The sequence below is a fragment of the Chiloscyllium punctatum genome, chromosome 12 (genome assembly GCF_047496795.1).
Source record: "Chiloscyllium punctatum isolate Juve2018m chromosome 12, sChiPun1.3, whole genome shotgun sequence".
Lineage (NCBI taxonomy): Eukaryota > Metazoa > Chordata > Chondrichthyes > Orectolobiformes > Hemiscylliidae > Chiloscyllium > Chiloscyllium punctatum.
This window is the reverse complement of record NC_092750.1, coordinates 42,257,730-42,278,964: the sequence shown is the minus strand read 5'-3', so window position 1 is coordinate 42,278,964 and position 21,235 is coordinate 42,257,730. Positions and strand designations below refer to the sequence as shown.

At 38.0% G+C, this 21,235-nt stretch overlaps 1 protein-coding gene across 1 annotated transcript in view; it reads left to right on the top strand.

The window, feature by feature from the left end:
• The first annotated feature begins 4,445 nt into the window (after positions 1 to 4,445).
• The window catches only part of LOC140483476 (cadherin-related family member 3-like), an 83,525-nt gene continuing 66,735 nt past the window's right edge, over positions 4,446 to 21,235 (top strand). Inside the window, exons 1-6 of the mRNA XM_072581673.1 lie at positions 4,446 to 4,504; positions 6,361 to 6,563; positions 9,336 to 9,501; positions 12,839 to 12,930; positions 14,334 to 14,425; positions 18,031 to 18,138. Of these exons, the coding sequence (XP_072437774.1) occupies positions 4,459 to 4,504; positions 6,361 to 6,563; positions 9,336 to 9,501; positions 12,839 to 12,930; positions 14,334 to 14,425; positions 18,031 to 18,138 (707 nt within the window). The 5' untranslated portion in view covers positions 4,446 to 4,458. The remainder of the gene's footprint in view (positions 4,505 to 6,360; positions 6,564 to 9,335; positions 9,502 to 12,838; positions 12,931 to 14,333; positions 14,426 to 18,030; positions 18,139 to 21,235) is intronic.

The window sequence follows — 21,235 nt, the reverse complement described above, 5'->3', positions numbered from 1 at the left end:
TTGCAATCTCTTCTTTCACAATGGGGATAAAACAGATCAATGAGAGAGCAAAAGTGAGGCACTCAGCCAGTCGAAACAGTGTACTTGGCCATGATGCTAATGCATCATATTGAATAAGGATTAGAGTATCAACATAGATTGATTAAATGGGAAGGTGATCAAGTGTGTGGAAACTGGAGGAAGGGGTCTGGCTAAGCTGAACATCAACAGGTCCAGGCACAGTTGATAAAGGGAGTCATAGTAGATAAAGGGAGTCATAGTACCTGACTGTTTGACTCTCTTTTATGGTTATGTCCACACTCAGTTGCCTATGGAGTGGGAGCATGCAGAGTCCACCAGCACAATCTATGCTTTTAGTGACCTTTAGCAGGGAATAGGGTGCATCTTTGCCCTTGGTAATGATATTTGGATAAATTTCCATTGACCTTTACTTTTATTATCATGTTCCACCACAGGCATTCTAAACCACCATTGCTCATTTAAAAAAAGAGTAAAAATGGAAGGAAACTGAGAGCTTCTGCAAGTTGAGAGCCTGCGGACAGTGACTGAACAAGGACAAAAGCATTGAAGGTGGGGAAGGTGGTGGTAGCTAAAAATACAGCATATAGCTGAACTTTTCCTTCTCTGGTTTGGGCATTAAACCACTTCCTACATTACATGCATGACCTGAAAACAGTGTTCTTGCTGAGCCCAACTTCTCAGCCACCTCCAACCGTGCTAAAAATCATACAACACCAGGCTACATCTAATAGGACCACCACATCATGACCTCCAACAATAGTTACTTAGTGAGAGTCTCAGGGTTTTAATGTCCTTGGCTGAAGTGACAATCCCCATACTCCTCCTAACTATTCCTGGTAGAAATTCCGCTTGGGCATCATTACCTTTAGTCCTTCTCATACTCTATGACTACCATTCGTCCTGAATACCTCCAATTTACATTTATGCCTTCACTCTTTATTTGTCACTGAGTTCAAACCACATGGGTTTGTATTATTCTCACTCTATAGTTTGAAGATGCATAACAAGAAATCAAAACAAATTGGAACAATTCAGCTGTGATTACAAACTTTAACCCATTTAGTTGACCTCCCAGATTTCCTTATGCAATTCCACTGCTCTCCTTATCCTTAGCACAGAGCCTTCTTCAGATTAATATCAGAGCCACAATCTCACCTGTCACTTCAGCCTGAATTTTACTGAACTGAGAGTCATAGAAATAGGGGCAGAGGGTCGAGTGAAAAAGCGAGGACCACATGGGGATGTTTCCTTGACACAGCTGGGGAAGTGGTGAGCAGGAGGTAGAGTGGTGCCTGAATCTGCCTACCTACTCCACAGGGGCCTTCAAAAAAGTAGCCTCTCTGTGACAACCAAGGGTGCCATCACTGCAATAGGCTCCATGATCGCATGAAGCAGCCTTCAGTGGGAAAGGCATGTTTCACAGCCCCAGTGTATTTTTCCCCTTCATTGAGTAGGAATTTTCCTCTATGGCCATCTTGAACTTATTATTTCTAATTACCCAACCGAAGATACTTTGATTTTGCGGTTCCCCAACGTACCTCTGCAGCACCCAACTCTCTTTCAGGGGTGCTGTTTAGGTTTTGTGGCTGTTGGCTCTCAAATTTGGTGAGTGCAGGTCCTCTATTTGGTCCCAAAATCAGGATCCCAAGCCCCAGGAAAGTTCTGCTCTTCTGTGCAGTTTGTCAGTTAGGTACCCCTCAGTACGGTCATAACCACAGAAGAGAGGCAGACAGTCGGGTAGTACAACTCCCCTTATTGTCACATGGTAAGAATGAAGCTGTTCCACCCATCCAGCTGGACAGTAAGGATCATAGTCTCCAATTTAAAGGAGAGTTGACAGTCTTTTTGATGACCTGGGCAATATTTATTCATCAGCCAGTAACTCCAAAGCAGACTAACTAGTTGTTTATCTACCTATTCTTTATGGGCTCTTGCTATCTACAAAGTGATTACTGGTTTACTGTAGTCACAGCAGTTCACTTCTTGCTTGTAAAATGCATTGAATGTGCTTGTGAGAGAGGTAGTTAGGAGCTAAATAAATGTAAACTTTTAATATTCAATTTGTAGAAAAGAAGATTTAATTAAAACAAAGTCCTCTTTAATGATTTAACTTGAATTATAAGTATACAACATAAATGGTTAAATGTTTACCTGCATTAAAATATTCCCCTTCTACCTTTATTCAGATGTCAGTGACTGATTAAATTTTTCCACAGCCCAAGGATCCTTTTGCCACGGTGTAGTATGTGCTCAATTCAGAGCTCCTTCCTTGGGTCAGCTGATTTAAGAAAACTTCATGATAACCACATAAATATTTATGTATATCTTTACAATGTCAACCAGTGTTGTGAGACCTGTTGGAGGCCATTAGCATGACATGTGAATCAATATGTAACCCTGTTAAACTGTGAAGACAACTGAAATTATATGTGTTCTTGGTATAATGATAATTATTATTATGCAATAGACTATGATAATGTACATGTTACTTTGATGTGTTATCATTGTGGAGGAATTGAAGGATATGATTTTGCTCTAATGTTGAGAGCTTTTCTGGGCAATTGCTCAGGGATAAGAATGATTGATGTCAAGCAATTTCCTTTTGCCAGAGGTGTTCTTGTAGCAGAAGATTAGCTCTTCTGGGATAGTGAATGCATTTAAAATTTGCCAAGTCAATTGGAGACTGATACCATGTGATCAACTTCTGAGGAAGTCATTTTCACAGCAGATTTGCTGACTTTATTTAAACCATGACAGACATATGAAGTGGAATTCAAATGTGTTTATCAAAATACTGTACATTTACAATATATAGTTCTGAGTTGATGTGAGTTCTTTTCACTTTAAAATCAAGACTAGTTTGCATTGCAGTACACTGACAAGAGTACTTGTCAATACTTCTCTTAACTTTTCCTTTTTGTTCCTTTGAAGATCAATATACATCATCCTAAATACACTGTTTTCTTTCTGAAAAGTATGCAATTTCCTTTACAATGTCTCAAAGCTATACAGCCATTTTATACTTAAGTTCCAATGTCTTTCTTATTCCTCTCTTAAAAATAAATTAGATTTACCCAACCAATTCCTGACATATTGCACTTCTTGAAAATTTCTAACCATGGTGATCATTTCTGTCTTGGGCAATCCCTTGGCCAGTCTTTATTTCTCTGTGACAATGGTGAATATTTTAACTGCGTGTACTTCATCAACCCTTCAGAATTTTCAAGTTGTCAATTCAGTTAAATCAACATCTCTCCTATTCGAAGCAAATAAAGAATACATTTTCACCACAGTGGGCCTGTGGATGGCTGGACAAATCTTACTTCAGCTGAAAGACAAGTCTGTTTAATCTATGGCCTCTTGTCGCGGACTCTGCCACAGGGACCAATTTGTTTCCATCGGCCTCAATTTTTTCACATTTTCACATTTCTGACTTACTCCTGTAACTTTACGTTCCTGTCTGATGAAAAACAACTCAAACTTTTCAACTCTTTATCCTTACCTGTATTTCATTAGACCCTACAGCATCATAATGAAGCATTGGAAGGGCAAAGCAGGAAAATACTTCTTCAGAAGAGGTGTTAATTTTGCTAAACGTCAAAGCTGTGACCCTCTAAAGAATGATACAGCCTCATGTTTTTGACAAGGTATGCTCAAATTGAGCTACTTTTGAACATTGGTCAATCAGGTGCACAAGAACCTTGTGCGCCACTAACCTGATTTTAAAGGTGGGCAGAATTTTAAAAATGGTTTTAACAATAATAAAAAAAATCACAAGAGGGAATCCACTACAGTACAATATAAAGCCTGATTTATGCCACAACACAATGTTGCCTGAATCTTTGCTTCTCAACCTGTCATCAGAAGGATCACATTTCAGCTCCCCCCTCATTCATTGGCCCTACTCATCATGTTTCCTATTCTTGTAGGGCTATAGAAGCCAACCACCTCTCACCACCACCTCCTGCACTACCATGTCAATTGTCAAACAGAAAATCTGTTTGCATCTCATTACACTGGTGTCCATAGCTTTAAGAAAATCCCCTCTTTTCTGAGCTTGTCATGTTTCCTCTTCAAGCAGTTTGGGAAAAAGCTGTAACAGATTTGAGGTGTATAAATCAGACATTAGAGTACGGTTGGAAGCATGGAAAATGCTGTGGTTTGGAATATCATATTTCTTAACACATGGATTGAATTACGTTTAGGCTGAACGCAAATAAGGTAGCTTTTATAAGTCCGTGATTGAATTTCTGCTTTCCACAGATGTCACTCTATGGTTTTGGAGGTGTAACCAGTCAATGTTTGTGTTAGACACCTGGAGACAAGGTAAGCTTTGAATTCCAAACAAAGCTCCAAACCTACGTCCTCATAGGAGAGAAACTGCAAACTTCATAAGCAAAAGTCATTTGCTGCTCTATCCTGCACACTTTGAAGAAAATGTGGAAAACTTTGTCTGTCTTCTTTTTATTTGAATCATTGACAGGTTAGCGTGTCTAACAAATTAAGATGTAATATTTTACCCATTTAAAAAAAATTAACAAATGGAACATATATGGAACATATATGGAGTACGATACATAATAATTGTGTATAGTAATAATTATTTAAAATGGTAAAATAGGATAAAGTTTTTAAAGTGCCTTAGGTAATAGGATTATGTTTCAAGCAACAGAAAAGGACAATGATTTTTTACAATTTATGAAAGGTTTTAATAACTTGATTCCCTTGTTTTACTCTAGCTGCTGTATGCAATACGTTTAACAATACATTTCAGTTGATCTCCTGGTGAAAGCTGCATACTAATTATTTATTGTAATAATATGCTTATGAAATAATTCAAAGATATTGTTAGGAAATCGGTAATAAGGGACCAGATCTTCTGGTCTCCTGATGGTTGGAGACTGGGCATGCCCCCAAAGATGTGCACTGAGACCATATAGTAGTCTTAATGCATGAACAGTGGAAATTGCCTGGGAGTTTAAAAACAAATCCCATGTGCAAATATCCTTCAACTTTGAGTTAGAATTGAAGGCTTTTGAGGTTTCTTACTCATGTATATACGTGGCTACTCAGGAAATTTGGATAGATGAAAACCACGTTTAACTATAATTCTGACTTCCCTGACTCCAGACTGACTGCTTTGAACTGACAAACTCTGTTGCTCCCTCCCCTAACTAACCCCTGACCAAACTATCTCCCAACTCCACAACTACCCACTGACCCTACCTAACTGATGGCTCAAACTGACATTTCCCACATGACTAAGTCTCAGAGCCCAACTTGGCTCCCTACACTTTACTACACTGACATGACTGGACAACCACCAGCTTCATCCAACTACACTCTCAAATATCCCCTCAAGTACCCAATGACACTTGGAATTCAGTGTTAAGCTATGTGGAGAGATTACACAAATTAGGCCTGTTCTCTCTAAAACTTAAAAGGTTAAGGGATGATCTGATCAATGTCATCAAGATATTAACAAGAAAAGACAGGGTAGATAAAGATAAACTATTTCCACTGGTTGGGGATTCTTGAACTCAGGGACATAGTCTGAGAATTAGGGCCAGACTGTTCAAGAGAGCTGGTAGGAAGCACTCCTATAACAAGAGGTGGTAGATATTTGGAACTCTCTTCCACAAATGCACCTCCTGATGCTGCCTGGCTTGCTGTGTTCTTCTAGTCTCCTGCTTGTCTACCTTGGATTCCAGCGCTTCTTGTCTATTCCACAAATGGCAATGGAGACTAGTTTGGTTGTTAATTTTAAATCTGAGATAGGTCAGATTTTGTTAAGAAAAGGGATATTGGCCTAAGACAGGTTTGTGGAGTTAGGTCACAGATCAGCCATTACCTCACTGAATACTGGAACAGGCTTGAGGGGCTGAAAGGAATATTCCTGTTCCTCTGTTCCTAATATGTCCTGACCTGATCACATCCCACCACAATACAACTAACTCCCTGACCCAACTTATAATCTACCCATCCACTTGCCACCTTGTCTTTCTACTCATCTGCCATCCTATTTCCTTATGCACCCAACTGTCACCCTAACCCATCACCACTTGTCACACGACCCTGATCCTTCTGCCACTCCCCTGCTTCAACCATCTGCCATCCTTCACCTTGACCAGCTGACACTCTACTTCCTCACCCACACAGCTGCTGTTCAATGTCCTTTCTCCCATGTCATCCTAACCCAATGACCCAATACATTTCCCTGTAATCCTAACCCAATTTATGAAATCAGTGAAAAAGAAATATTTTTAGAATTAAGTTGCTAACCCTAAAAAATATCATATTCTCTGTGAAATTTGACTTTGAAATTTTTCCTTCATCCAGGTACTCATTGTGCACCAACTATTTCTGGTGTGAACCCATTGAGTCTTAACCTTCAAGAGGATGCAAAAATCCATCATCTACTCACTACAATTACAGTTGCTTTGCCTGTAGGAGATAAATTAATTGGTGGTCCAATAATTGTTAATGCTGATCCTGGTCAATATCCATTTGATATAATTCCAAATGCAACAAATATGTGGGATGTAAGTTTTAAAGCACTTACTTTCTAGAGTTTCTGTGTGTAGATTACTTTATAAAATTGCAGAATCTAATGCATTAAAATGAGTAGCCCCCTAAAAAGCAAGGATTTTAAGAATATAAATTTATGTATCTTTTTAGTTATTTGTCTGAGCAATAATTGCTTACAAATTTGAACTTTAAAATATAATCTGAGAGATAAGATTATATTTAGCACGGGTTTCTACTTTCATAGAAATACTTTGGAGAAATGCTGCAGGTTTGTTGAAGTTATGAATTTCCACAGTTTGTTCAGTCTCAGTCTGGTTCCCAGTTTGTTCAGTGTCATTCTGACTCCTGGTTATTTGGAGTTGTGAACTCTTGTCTGATGTATTCTTGGAGGTGTGATCACATGGCATTTCCTCACAGTTTGGAAATATTATTGCATTGATCTAAGTTGCATATCAGTATCACCAAGAGCCAGGTAAGATATGTCTGTTTCACAGTGACACAAGTAGAGTCATGGAGATGTACAGCATGGAAACAGATCCTCATTGCAACTCATCCATGCCAACCAGATTTGCTAAATTAATCTAGCCCCACTTGCCAGCATTTGGCCCATATCCCTCTTAACCCTTCCTATTCATGTACCCATCCAGATGCTTTTTAAATGCTGTAATTGTACCAACCTCCACCACTTCCTTTGGCAGCTCATTCCATACACACAACACCCTCTACCTGAAAAAGTTGCCCCTTAGGTCCCTTTAAATCTTTCCCCTCTCATCTTAAACCTATGCCCTCTAGTTTTGGACTCGTCCACCCCAGGGAAAAGACTTTGTCTATTTATCTTATCCATGCCCCTCATGATTTTATAAACCTCTGTAAGGTCACCCCTCAGCTTCTGATGCCCTAGGGAAAATAGTCACAGCTTATTCAGCCTCTCCCTATAGCTCAAAATGATATAACTTAAATATTAAAGAGAAATGCAAGATTTAAAGGAAAGGAGGGTTGAAACAATATGTGTATATTGTGTTTCTGCAGATCGATCACAACAAGAAACATTAAATAATTATACTGACCCAACAATTAGGTAAAGATAAAGATTAGTCCTACCACCACAGAGCTGCTCTCTTATTCAAAAAAGGTGACTGGTGGATCACAAATAAAAGTAAACTAAATCTAAGATTTTCATGCAATTTTGAGATTTTATACAATGCACATCAATATAGAAAAATTCTGAATAAAATCAAAACCAAAGTTAGTTTTATTTACTGACTTCCCCATCTACCAATAAACTTCACAGAGTGATGTTCAGTCCTTAGGGATCAAGGTGATTGAATCACGTGGTGCAACACAACAGCACATAGCCTCTGACCAGACTCTGTGGAATCAAGAATTGGATCCTTCCTTGAGATCAGGAAATGGTATTCATGGTCAGAATTCCTACTCCAGATTAGTGTCTGAATCTGCCTGATAGTGATACCTCTTCTCCACTATTCCCTGCCTGGCTGGAAGCCAAACCTATCAATTAGGCTGATTTCAGAGTTGGGAAATCTGTCAGGAGCTTCTTATATTCTAATAGGCCTGCCCAACTTTCAGTGGGTTTGAAAAGTTAAAATACCTCTATGATAGCTGGATAATACAGATATTGGGATTAATCATTTGAGAGTATAAAGAGTAGCACTGAAAGTTAGAGAGTAGGAAAACTAAGACTGATGGCCCAATTTTCCCCTGGAAGTGGGGAGTTGGGATTCAGGACTGAATGCAAGTCATGCTCCCGATTGCATCTTCAGACTTCTGGGGCACTGTGATTTTGTGATGTCAATGGTCATAATTCACCAGAATGTGAGTCCTGGACCCAAGTGAGTAAACCTGAGGTGGAATTGGAGATGGGATAATTCTAGAGTGGGCCAGTTGAAAGGTCTTCCTCCATCCCCAAGTACATGATCCTTGATTTCCTCATGGATAAACTTCAAACATTAAGCTGTATTGAGAAGGCCTCAAAATGCATTTAAATTAATTTGAAAGAATGAATGTGTTAAAAAAATGTTTTCACCCCATCCCTCTCACCCACCCAAACAATTCCCCACCCAACCCTTTCCCTTATCCTCCACTCTCCATTCTCTATCTTCCATCCATTATTGACTTTGTGAAAATATGAACTCACAAGTCCTACTATAAAAAATTGGCTTAATTGTATTTGAGAGCCCATAAATCCTCCATATAAACAATTTGACCTCAAAACTACAAATTTCACAGATGTCTAAATTGAAAACATTAAAGCAAACAAAAGTACGTTGTAAGTTCCATCTCTTCTAAAATTCTTTCGTGCTTTCATGCAACGGGTAAAAAGCCTGACAGCTACATATATTGCACAAACCAGAAAATGTTCAAGAGATGGCCTGTTAATGAAATTCCCACAGAAAATAGTGACTTTGTTAATAGGAGTGGGACTAATTAAAGCATGTTCACTCTCCCAACATTGGGATTTCTGGCCATTCCACTTGGTAGCCATTATTTGGCCATTGCACCTCAATTCCTATCTGAATCAAAATGGAAATATTCTAACTAAATGATCAAAAATTTAAGAATTAGAATTGAGAGTTAGAGAATGAAGCCATGAGGCTTTAATAGGAAGACAGAGGACAAACTGACAACATCAGAGATTTTCTAAATTGTGTTAACTAATCAGAAGGAGTGACTGTCTGTAACCTTTAGTGGTGAAATAGATAATTACTCGATCCTTCTGCATTATGCACTGATTTATTTTTTGTTGCTATGCTTTTCCTTTTCAATAGTTAGTGACAACCAACAGTCCAAAGCTGGATTTTGAAACCACTCCACGATACACCCTTCAATTGCTTGTTAAAGATGAAAAGGATAGCTCTGCCTCTCAGACCATCATAATAAATATTCTTGATGTAAATGAACCACCTGTCTTTCTGGGACCTTTGGGTGAAAAAGGTATATATCTATTTCGAAGTATCTATGGTAAATCTGTCTTAGCTAGCAACGACAGCCTGTTGAAAAAGGTATACATTACAATGGCTTGGAATTCATTGCAGTAATAATGTCAGTGAAGAATGCTTTAAATTAAATGGTTGTGCTGCCCAATATTACAATGGAAAATTTATACCACAAGTGGTTAAAATACAATACAAAAAACACAGTAGCAAATTGGGTGTGATGTTTCTAATATCCAATAGAATATCAGAGATACCATGACCTGACACAGAATAAATAACAGGTTTCTAAACAGAGATGTATTTGGGAGCAATGACTTTGACCAAATAACATATGGATGAGTTGCAATCTATATGGACTGAACAGTGAGGCTAGATTAATTTCACTGAGATTTTATTAAAACAATATAAATATATACATCATATGAAGAATAAATTCACGTGCAGAGGAGTTTTTCATGCACTGTCTGTAATTTTCAGCCATATTTCTTTGCCACTTACAATTCACAAACTCCATCAGGACAACAGTTCAATAAATTACATTAGAAAAATAGTGGTTGGCAGAAAACCAGATCATGTCTGCCTGTCAAAACATTTATTTCATTGCTTAATTGAGGTTTAAGATTCCAATTAAGTTCCAAGTACAAATTTAACCCTCAGGCAACCCACTGAGTGATTGAGTACTGGTTCTGAACCCTTCAGCACCATCCTGTAAAGGTCTAAGTGGTTGTGGTGATCACTGATGTTATTTCAGTAAACTCAATCTCACCACTGATTTTAATGGGAAGGAGATATAACAATTAGATTTCCAACCTTTTTGGCAAGGTGATGTAGTGAAAAAGTCTCAAGAAATGATGTTATCTTGTATCTACATTATTGTTAATAATTGTTCAAATCACTGACATCATAATTTCTGGAAATTTCTTTCCATTTTAAAGACGTGTATCGCAGATGGAAGATTACTACAGAATGCTGCAAATTCAGGGCAGATATTTGTTGTAGGAGCTTAATTCATATTACCCAAAATGATATTTTGTAGGAGTACATTTTTTTTTGTATGCTGTTAAAGTATTCATCTACAGAGTAAGCATAATTTTCATTGAGCTTCAAGGAAGGTTTCTGTCTGACAGTCCTAGTGAATTTTCACACATAATCATCTCAAGGACATGCCACTAACTACCCATCACCCCCTATGGCAGCCTTCTTGTCTGATGCAAATCCATTTTTTTTCCACTCAATGTAGCTGGAAATACTCACCACGACTTTAAAAAGGAAGGATATTGAACCTGATTGCCCAAAGTGACCAAATGACCTTGTCCAAGCCTCAGGACTGATGTCATACTATGCCAGGACCACCTGACCAACAAGTATTTCCCTGGACCTCAAGGAGGACTACTCCCCTTAGACTTTAAAACATGTCATTTGTTTATTACACATACAGTGTGTTTGCTGCATAAACTGCTGGTACATGTTGCAGCTGTGAGATTGAGGGAGCAATCTGCTGGACAGCAGATGTCCACTTCCTTGGTGGATGGCGATAGACTAGCAATGACAAACTGCCTGGCTTTGTGTCTGCACTGAATAGCAACACAGAACTGTGATCTTTTAAACTGTGGCTGAGAGGATAAAGTGCAAAAGTCAATGCAAGGCTGTGAGCATCTAGGTAAGTGCTAAGTGAATGCGTGCTAGGAGAGTGAGTGAGTAAATCTGCACTGCAGCCTGGTCCAGTGTGAGCTAGAGGCCTGCCCTTCTGTGCGAAGTGTTTCATTTTAGTTTGTTTCAGTCAGTGTTTCATTTTATGTCTGTTTAATTTACTAACCATTTCAAATTTTCAACTCTATGGTTTGTGATAATAATAGTAGGTGGCTAGAGAATTTAATGGGTCCTAATGTCAGTGGGAATACCTCTCAATTTCTTGCAAGTTGATTTATATCTTAAAAAATGATTGAGCGGTCAATCTGAGACTTTACTAAAAGTGTTTGCTAACTGTAATAAAATCATAATTGTTCATTTGTGATTTTGCAACAAATTTGACCAGAAGAAATTGCCATCCAGAACGGACTACTTTGACTAAGAAGTGAATGTTGGAGAAGAATTTTAATATAAGTTGAGTATAAGACCATAGCAATAAGTGTAAGCCATTTATTCCCTTCAGCCTGTATCCCAGAGCTTTGCTCAATATCCCTTTAAACCTGTACCTATCAAAAATACATGAACAGAAGTGAAAAGGTGGCACCAGCTCAGAGATTTATCAATATGCCAATAAAATGTGCAACCAATAAAACTGGCTCAAGAAGCTTTGTGATGCCAAAATGTATTTATAAATAAAGATTCGCTCCACTTTTCATTACTATCAGCAAATGAAAACAAAAATTAAATGAGCTCTGTAAAAGATTTCACAGAATATTGATGTATGGGAGCACAGGAATGCCTGAATGCCCATCTAGAGGACAATATAGTAGTATGTTGGTCTCTAAGTGTAATGCTTGTTAAATGGAAATGCAGTCCAGAAAGAGGTTATAATAATCCCGTAAGCCACTCAGTAAAGACTTCCATCATGACCATAAATTTGCAAATATTAACCCTGTAAAGTATATATCAAAAAATCATAAAAATGCCACAGTCAGATTATTAGTCAAATTATCAAGTATAAGTCACATAACACCTACACAGGACAGTGATTTACAGCCAGTGGCTTTTCAGTGTTTCCTAGCAACGTTTTTACAAAGTGGCATTGACAATGGCTGGGAGCAGTTCATCCGTCCATCAATTCAGCCTGAGAATAATATGCAGAACAAGAAGTCCTGTTTGTGGAAATGAGGAATGGTGAAAAAGATAGACAATTTTTATCTTAGAAACATAAATATTACATCCCATAGCTTACTGAAGTCAGAATTATTTTAGATCAAAGTAATAAAACAACTCTACATTAAGAGTGCATTAAACAAAACCCTATCTAAAATGGGTGGATATTAATCAACTCAACCGTTTTGATGCATCACATTTTTATATCAAATTAATTTGTCCACACATAATAGAAACATTGATCTGTTTAATGGAAACGGATTGTTGATAGTAGACAAAAGAATCTTATGCAAGTATAGGTTAAGCATTCATCTGTTAATATTTCACAGGGAACTTTCCAGCTACTGTTGACAAACCAGAAAACCATAACTGATACTTAAGGAGGATTGCTTCCTTGTGCTCCATATATAGATATAACAAAGATATTTGGAAAAGAACCTAATTATGATGTTGTGACACAGGAGATATCTTCCCTGTGCTCCTAAACAGAGAAGACTATGTTTCCAAGCTTTTAAATTCATTCTATATTGCAGATGTTGAGGTTTACATTGCAGAAAACACTGCTGTCAATACACCAATATATAAAGTTGCAGCAAAGGATCCAGACGAAAATGATGCATTAACAGTAAGTCAGAATATTGTTTGCTTAAAAAAATGTTTTTCCTATTAAGGTATGGTTGCAAGGCCTGAAGAAGGGAACAGTTTCCCAACTTAAGGAAGTGTCAACATCAAATTGGTGGGCAAATAGATTGCTACGAACAGTCCCATCATTTCACAATTACTTCCCTCCTACCTGATTTAGGGACAAAACAAATCTAAAAGACTGCAGGACAACTTCATCTTTTTAATTCTGAAATTATAGCTGAACAGCATTTTATTTTAAAAAGCTATGACTTGAATAATAATGCAAAATATTGCAACACCAACAACTGATTTTTTTAATCATGACCACAACGTTGATATTAAGATTATTTTACAAATAAACATTGGGCATTTCATCTGTTGTTAGATTGTGATGTTTATGCAAGTCATTTTTAAAAAAAAGATTTAAATCTAATTGTAATAGCTTCAAGCAGGGTTTCCTATCTTTAATGATTTAATGTATTAAAATGGCAACTAGTTTTGGAAGTTACTGCATCTGTAGATGGTGCTGTAGCATAATGTGATGTTATCTCGGACTCCATGACATCCTGTCAATCGTAATAAATACCAAATCAGCTCTGGATAATTGCAACAGAAAATAATACTATTCAAGAAGCACAAAGATCTCAGACAAAATTAGCAACATATATAGCCATGTAATCAAAATTGGGAAGAAAGTTAACCCATACGAAAGAAAGGGCGCAGGTTGACAACTGAAACCATGGCTAAATATGACCCACAGAGAAATAATCCTATAAAACACATGAATAATAAAAGTATATATTAATAAAAGTTTGGGATAATAGTGTTGCCAAAAATGAAAAGATCTGAGCAAATGTCTCAGGAAACAAATCAAGTACCTGTTAGCTTAGATGTAATTTCAGGCAATGGAAAGATCATGTGAACCTCCAGAAGTGAGAATAATTTAGCAAACATTGGGAAAAAATAACAGAAGACATGCAAACAGGAGAAAGGCCTGAAAATTGAAAGGTGCTGAATTGAAATCAGATGTTCCTCTCATGTTGAATGAAAATGTTGACAATTCCTTCCCGTTCCATCCCCAAACTAAAGACGAATCCATTGTGATACCCTCTGAAACATGAAGGCAACTAGCTCCCATGCAGAAAGGACAGCATCTGGATTTCTCCTAGATAATGCCATTGAAGAACAAGACTAACACTGAGAGTGCAGCTATATATGCCACGGAAATACCTTTCACTTAATATTTGCACGGAGCCTCCTCCAAAGTAACCTTCTACTTGCCTATTTTCAAACCTTCCACCCCTCATATTTTTTCTGCATCTGTGAACTAGTTTTACTTAAAACATTTAATGTGTGTGTTTCAGAATTTCTTTCTTTCAGAAATGTTAACTTTTTTTTCAACAGTATTCACTCTCAGGCATCACAGACTTTCAGATAGATTTGGTTGGTTCAATATCTGTAGCCAACGTTCTTGATTATGAAAATGCAACAAGGAGGTAAACTGAGTATAATTTAATATGATTTACTTTGATTTGTTTTTATATAAAAATGAATTTATATTCATAAACATCTTATCATAGTTTCTACAAGATATCTTAAAGTGTTTCAAAGCCAGTTGTTTACTTTTGAAAAGCACCATTGTATGGGAAATACACCAGATAATTTTAATTCAGCAAGGCTTCACAAACACTAAATGAGATGTACAGTTATTTGGTTTTGGCAGAGAGAGATCTGGCAGTCAGGGAGAAAAGAGAATGCTACTTGGCTTTTAACTAGTGGCATCTAATCTTATATACACCTGACCGGCCCATTGCATCTTAGTCTAATGTTAAATCTATAAGCTATGAGGACTAACAGTGTAGTACTTTCCTAACACTACAGTGAAGTATTAACCCAGATTATACGCTTTAAGAGTGAAGTCTTTACCCACAATATTCTGTCTGAAAAAGTGATAGACAACCAACAGACCCAAGCTGAGAAACCATTTTCTGAACTACTATCAATTGAGCTTCCCATCCCATAAAGATAGGTTTTAAACATTAACTGTCTATTTAAATTCATGGTTTCATGGAGTAATGTGACGGAGATATTGCATGCTGAAATCAATAGAGATACTTAGAAGAATTGGAGTGAGCTCAGTCACAAAGACAAAGGGTTGCACCCACACGCTTAGTGCATAGGCTAGAGTCGTTTCCATTCTAATTTCTCTATTGTCATTTATTCAAGAATTGAAATTAATAGCTGTGAAACTGATTCAAGTTTTAGCCTGCTTTCTATTTGACTTTAAATCAATGACATCTCTGTTTCTAACCTGCTCACAAGATCATTTGGTGTAGTTCAGTCTAAAATGAAGTGTGTCAACAATTTGAATCAAGTTTATTTTGCTTCCACAAAGCTGAACAAGGGGAAAAATTAATAACAGTTCAATTTTAATAAAGTGAAATTGAAAACTGAATGTAAAGGGCAAATTTCTGATGTTCTATTCTACCCAACTTAATATATAATGGTTTATAGTGAAGGGGAGCAAAATCAAAAATGTTGTAAATGTTATAAATCTAAAACAAGAAGAAAGGAATACAGAAAACACTCAGCAGATTAATCAGTTTCTATGTAGTGAAATAATGGGCAAGATGTTTAGTGACATGAGGAGATAAATCCAGAGGATGGTGGGAGATATATTTTGTGTAGGCAAGGGTCTCCCAGTTGGTTTCAAATTGCAGTCCTGATTCCAAAGCCAAAACCTTGCCCAATGTGTTATGTTTCAAATGTAATTTTTCATCAGAAAGGAACTCCAGTGCATGATTTCACCTGGAACATAGCGTCTAGAGCAGCTTGGATGCTGTAGATCTCAAAACAAAATTTGGAAGACTTGTACTGACATTATACTAGAGTACTTGATGGTTGCGAATTGCTTCTCTCTCCTATATTTGGGGTGAGAAAACAGAGAAATACCTCTATGAGATAGAGAATAACCATGTTGAGTAGTTGTGGGAGAAAATATAGACAAGAAGTAAAGGCAATCTTTGCAATCTGCCGGAGGACATGTAGAAAAGAATGCATTACTTGAATAGTAATGTCTAGATGAATGTTGAAGGCATTGTCAGCTACAGTATAATGCTCTGTGTGAACATGATAGTTAGTTTATGTTGTTTGAATAACGGTAAACTGTAAACCTTGTTTGCCCAAATACTTTCCCACAAAAGTCTGGTTAATTTTGTTGATAGATAGTGCTTTGCTGGAAATAAAGCAAAGTATCAAGGAAATATTTTAAAAATTTGTCAAATAGTTGGCTTCCTTGCTATAATACTTCATACTTGGGAAATATCATAGGACTGATACGACAGGACGTTTCTCTTTATTTAATGCTGCATGCTAAGAAATAAAGGCCAACATTTTATGGGTCACATTTTCATAGTGTGTTTGGGAGCCAAAGACCTGGGTGAACTCCAGGTCATAAGCTAGTGCCTCAACTATGGCACTCTTGCAATGTTATTTTTAAAATTTAAATGTTCAAATCTGTCAGGAGGTAAATTTGGTACTCAGTGAGTGGCACCAAGCTCCTACAGGAGGCAGGAACTGTCTGTCTGGTGTCAGCAGCAAAGGCAGGTGGTAGCTACGTTGGGACATGCCAGTATCTTTCCAGAAACAGGGTCTAAAGTAGACATCTGTCTGGAGCCATTTGGCCCATCAAAATCATTTGTATTATTAACTTGGAGACGGTTCAGAAAAGATTTACAAGGATGTTGCCTGGACTGGAGGGTTTGAGGTATAAGGAGAGGCTGGATAGGTTGAAACTTTTTTTCATTGGATTGTAGGAATTTGAGGGATGACCTTATAGAGCCTTATAACATCATGAGGGGCACAGATAAAGTGAATAGCAAAGGTTTTTTTTTCGAGGTTAGGGGAGTTCAATTCTAGAGGTCATTTTTTAGGGTGAGAAGGGAAAGATGTTAAAGGGACCTGAGGGGCAACTTTTTCACACAGATGGTGGTTTGTATGTGGAATGAACTGCCAGAGGAAGTGGTAGATGCAGATACAGTTAAAACATTTTTAAAAACTTTTGAACAGGTACATGAATAGGAAAGGTTTAGAGAATTAGAAGCAAGTGGGACTAGTGTATTTTGGGAAACTTATGACTTGACGATTCTATGACTCTATAAACCTTTTTTGACCCTGTGGTAAGCCTGACAGCTATGCACTAGACTATTGGATTTGGTAAAAGAAACTATGAACTCGAATATCCATTGAATAGACTAACAATTTCCTTAAGGAATTTATCACCCTGGTGAGAGGGTTTCCCATTCTCTGCTCCCTGTCAGCACTTGTTGTTCCAGAGGCACCAGCATTCTGAGATGAACTTCAGGAAGCTGATTTTCATGATGCACCCTCACCAGGTCCCCACTCCAAAGACAGGTTTATTACACTTTTGATGACTTTTAATGTTGTAAGATATTTTTCTGGGATTATCTGTTGAGGTACACAAATCTGTTGGCTCCTTTACAGTTCCTAATCTACTGCCATTAAGAAGATATTGTTGTAAGTCTTGGAGCAAAAATTACATTACACTTCTCAACATTGATTCTTATCTGATGTACAAAGTTAAAAATCATACAACATCAGGTTATAGTCCAACAGGTTTAATTGGAAGCACTAGCTTTTGGAGTGCTGCTCCTTCATCAGATGGTGTCCTGAGCGCCGCTCTGAAAGCTAGTTCTTCCAATTAAACCTTTTAGACTATAACCTGGTGTTGTGTGATTTTTTTACTTTGTACATACCAGTCTAACACCGGCATCTCCAAATCATATCTGGTGTAGATTGTCCCAATCACTCAGCATGTCTTTTTTTTTGTAAATTCTTGCTCCTATTTGCTCAGCATGTTGAATATGGATGTACAATTGTATTCCTTTGTCCACGTTCTTGAGATACAAGGTATAACGCTGAGCTCTCTCTCTCTCTCTCTCGAGAGAGAGAGAGAGAGCGAACACTACAAGTAGAAATAAACATTAATATGTATTTCAATAGTATTCTCAAATGCCAATTACTCTACATCGATTATTAACCACATTTCTGTATAACTAATGCAAGTCATTATCATTTGAAGCTATTTGTTATCAGTGAAGGTGGAGGACACAAATGCTTTGTTCATTGTTGGAACTGTGAAAGTGTTCATCACCAACGTCAATGACAATACTCCAGTATTGTCGTGCATGTAAGTGTCCAATTAATTTATGAACTGCATTGCATATTGTGGTGTATTTTACTGGACTATACTATTGGAAAGCAAAATGATTGAACAATAGCATGTTTCAGAAGTTCAAGTGCTGCCTACCTTTGAAATTAATCATGTGGACACAGTCTGCAGCTTGCACCTAAATTTTCAAGTTGACTGATGAGGCTGGCTGGTGGCAGGACTGCTGTGTCAAAATTGGCCCCATTATCCCTTCAACTGGAATAAGGAGAAACATGTTTGGTTAAGAATGACTGAGGTTAAACATTTTGGAAATTCCCATGAGCTTTCAATGTTGAAATTTCAACTGGTCATTGTTCTGATGATAAGTCTCAAGTTAGAAAATAGTCTATTTAGTTACATTTTAAGCTGGAGGATGTTTCTTCTTTTGTTCTGGTTAAAATGAAGAATGGCTGTGCTGAGCATTGAAAATTCTCCAACTTTTTTGTATCCAGATTTCCCAAACGCATTACAGCTCTGGTTAGAGGTAAGATGAAGTTTAACCCATGCCAGCTTAATAATGTTCATATCACACAATCTCAGAAGAACATGCTGAATACATGGCCAAAGCAAATCCCATGTTTCATAATTATACACAATCGAATACTTCTTGTAACATTCAAATAATAATGAACATTGAGCTTTTGGGTGGCTTTGTCTTGCAGCTAATGACTATTATGCAAAACTCATTGCACATAAGCTTTGAATCGTCTTTCTTGCTGGCTGAGAGGATTGTGTTCTGGTCCACTCTGCAGCCAGGCAGTGTTTAATTTGTTTATCTCATCAAATCACAAGAAGTTTTGTGTGCCTGGTTTTTGCTGCTGGGGTGCTTCTCTTTATCAGGGAGTAAAATTTCAAGTTCTCTTTAGCACCAAATGTTTTTAAGTTTTATGTTAAATTTATACTGGAGCAGATGAATTATCAAGGTCTCAATAGCAACTTTAATTTATGTAGTCCCTTTTATGTAAGAAAATGTTTCAAGGTACTTCATAGGAGGACTGTAAAGAACAATGTAATACCTAGGCACTTAAGATGAAATTAGAGCATCTGGCCAAAAACTTGCTTCATATCATAGAATCCCTACAGTGTGGAAGCAGGCCATTCAGCCCATCAACTCCACACTGACCCTCTAAAGAGTATCCAACCCAGATCCTGTAACCCTGCAATCCACTTAGCCTGCACATCCCTGGACACTATGGACAATTTAACAAGACCAATCCATGTAACCTGCATGTTTTTGGACTGTGCGAGGAAACCGGAGTATCTGGAGGAAATCCATGCAGTCACAGGGAGAATGTGCAAACTCCGCACGGACTGTTCTACAAGACTGCAATCAAACATTTGTTCCTGGCACTGTGAGGCAGCAATGTTCACCACTGAGCTGGTTCATGAAGAATCCTTTAAGGATCATCTTAAAATAGGCAGAGAGATTAAGAGCAGCAAAGATACAGAACAGGAACTCTGTGGACTAGCCATTCTAATCAATGATGAAGCAATATAATTGTGCATGCACAAGAAGCAGACTGACCATTACTCAGTGCTTTTTCTGCCCAACTGCTACTCTCTCTCTCTGGGCTCCATCTCCACCTAGTAGTTACTCCTGCCCTCTCTCCCCACCCCAGTTTCAGCATATATCCAACCTTTTCCTAGCTACAATCATTTCTGACTAAGGATCACTGAACCCTAAATATTAACTCTGCTTTCTCTCCACAGATAGAGCCAGACCTATAGAATTTCTCTAGTAATTTCTGTTTTTATGTCAAAGAGTTATGGTGCTGGAGAAGGTTCCAGTAATTAATGGCATGTTGGGTTCTGCTTTGTCTAAACCCTCACTGGATTGCAGACAATGAGCACAAATAATAATTTTGTTAAAACATCATAGAGTCAAATTTTCCCAGATTTGAATGATATGGGAAATGATGAGACAGTTGGGAAAATATGATGAAATTGGAAAAATGAGATTTTTATTATTGAGAAAAATGCAATTAGAGTCATACAGTCATAGCGATGTACAGCACGGAAACAGACCCTTCAGTCCAACTCGTCCATGCCGAGCAGAATCCTAATCTAATATAGTCCCATTTACCAGCACTTGGCCCATATCCCTCTAATCCCTTCCTATTCATACACCCATGCAGATGCCTTTTAAATGTTGTGATTGTACCAGCCTCCACCACTTCCTCTGGCGGCTCATTCCATACATGCACCATCCTCTGCGTGAAAACGTTGTCCCCTACGTCCCATTAATATCTTTCCCTCTTACCCTAACCTATGCCCTCTAGTTCTGGACTCCCCCACCCCAGCGAAAAGACCATGTCAGTTTATCCTATCCATGCCCATCATGATTTTTTAAAACTCTATTAGGTCACCCCTCAGTTCCAATGCTCCAGGGAAAACAGCCTCAGCCTATTCAGCCTCTCCTTATTGCTCAAATCCTCCAACCCTGACTCATCCTTGTAAATATTTTCTGAACACTTTCAAATTTCACAACATCATTTTGATAGGAGGGTGACCAGAATTTCATGCAATATTCCAAAAGTGGCCTAACCAATGTCCTGTACAGCTGCAACATGGCCTCCCAACTCCTGTACTCAATGCTCTGACCAATAAAGGAAAGCATACCAAATTCCTTTCTGCAATCAAATGTTGAATGGTGAGGTGAAAATAGTGAGCAGCAAAAATAAACATTGGCATGCCATTAGTGCCTAATCTCACCTCTGATATAAACTTCGCTATTCTCCCAGACGCTGGATAGAAATCAGAAGTGACAATGCAGCTCACTGCTTGCTCCTCTGAGCTTCCATCTGGGACAGCAGTTCCAACCATCTCAGGGCATGCTCCACACAGGCAGTGAACACCTGCAACAACCCTCCCAATAGAAGTTGACATCAGATGTGCACCAGCCTCACCACTTCATCATGGCACATCCCTGACCCACTTACAGCTTTCTACTTCAGTACCACATATTGGAGGGCAATACTCTTTCATTGTAATGCTACTGCCAGGAGGCAACCTGCACCAAGCAACCCTACCGCCCCGTGGCTGAACAGTTCAACACCCCCTGCCACTGAGAGGTCCT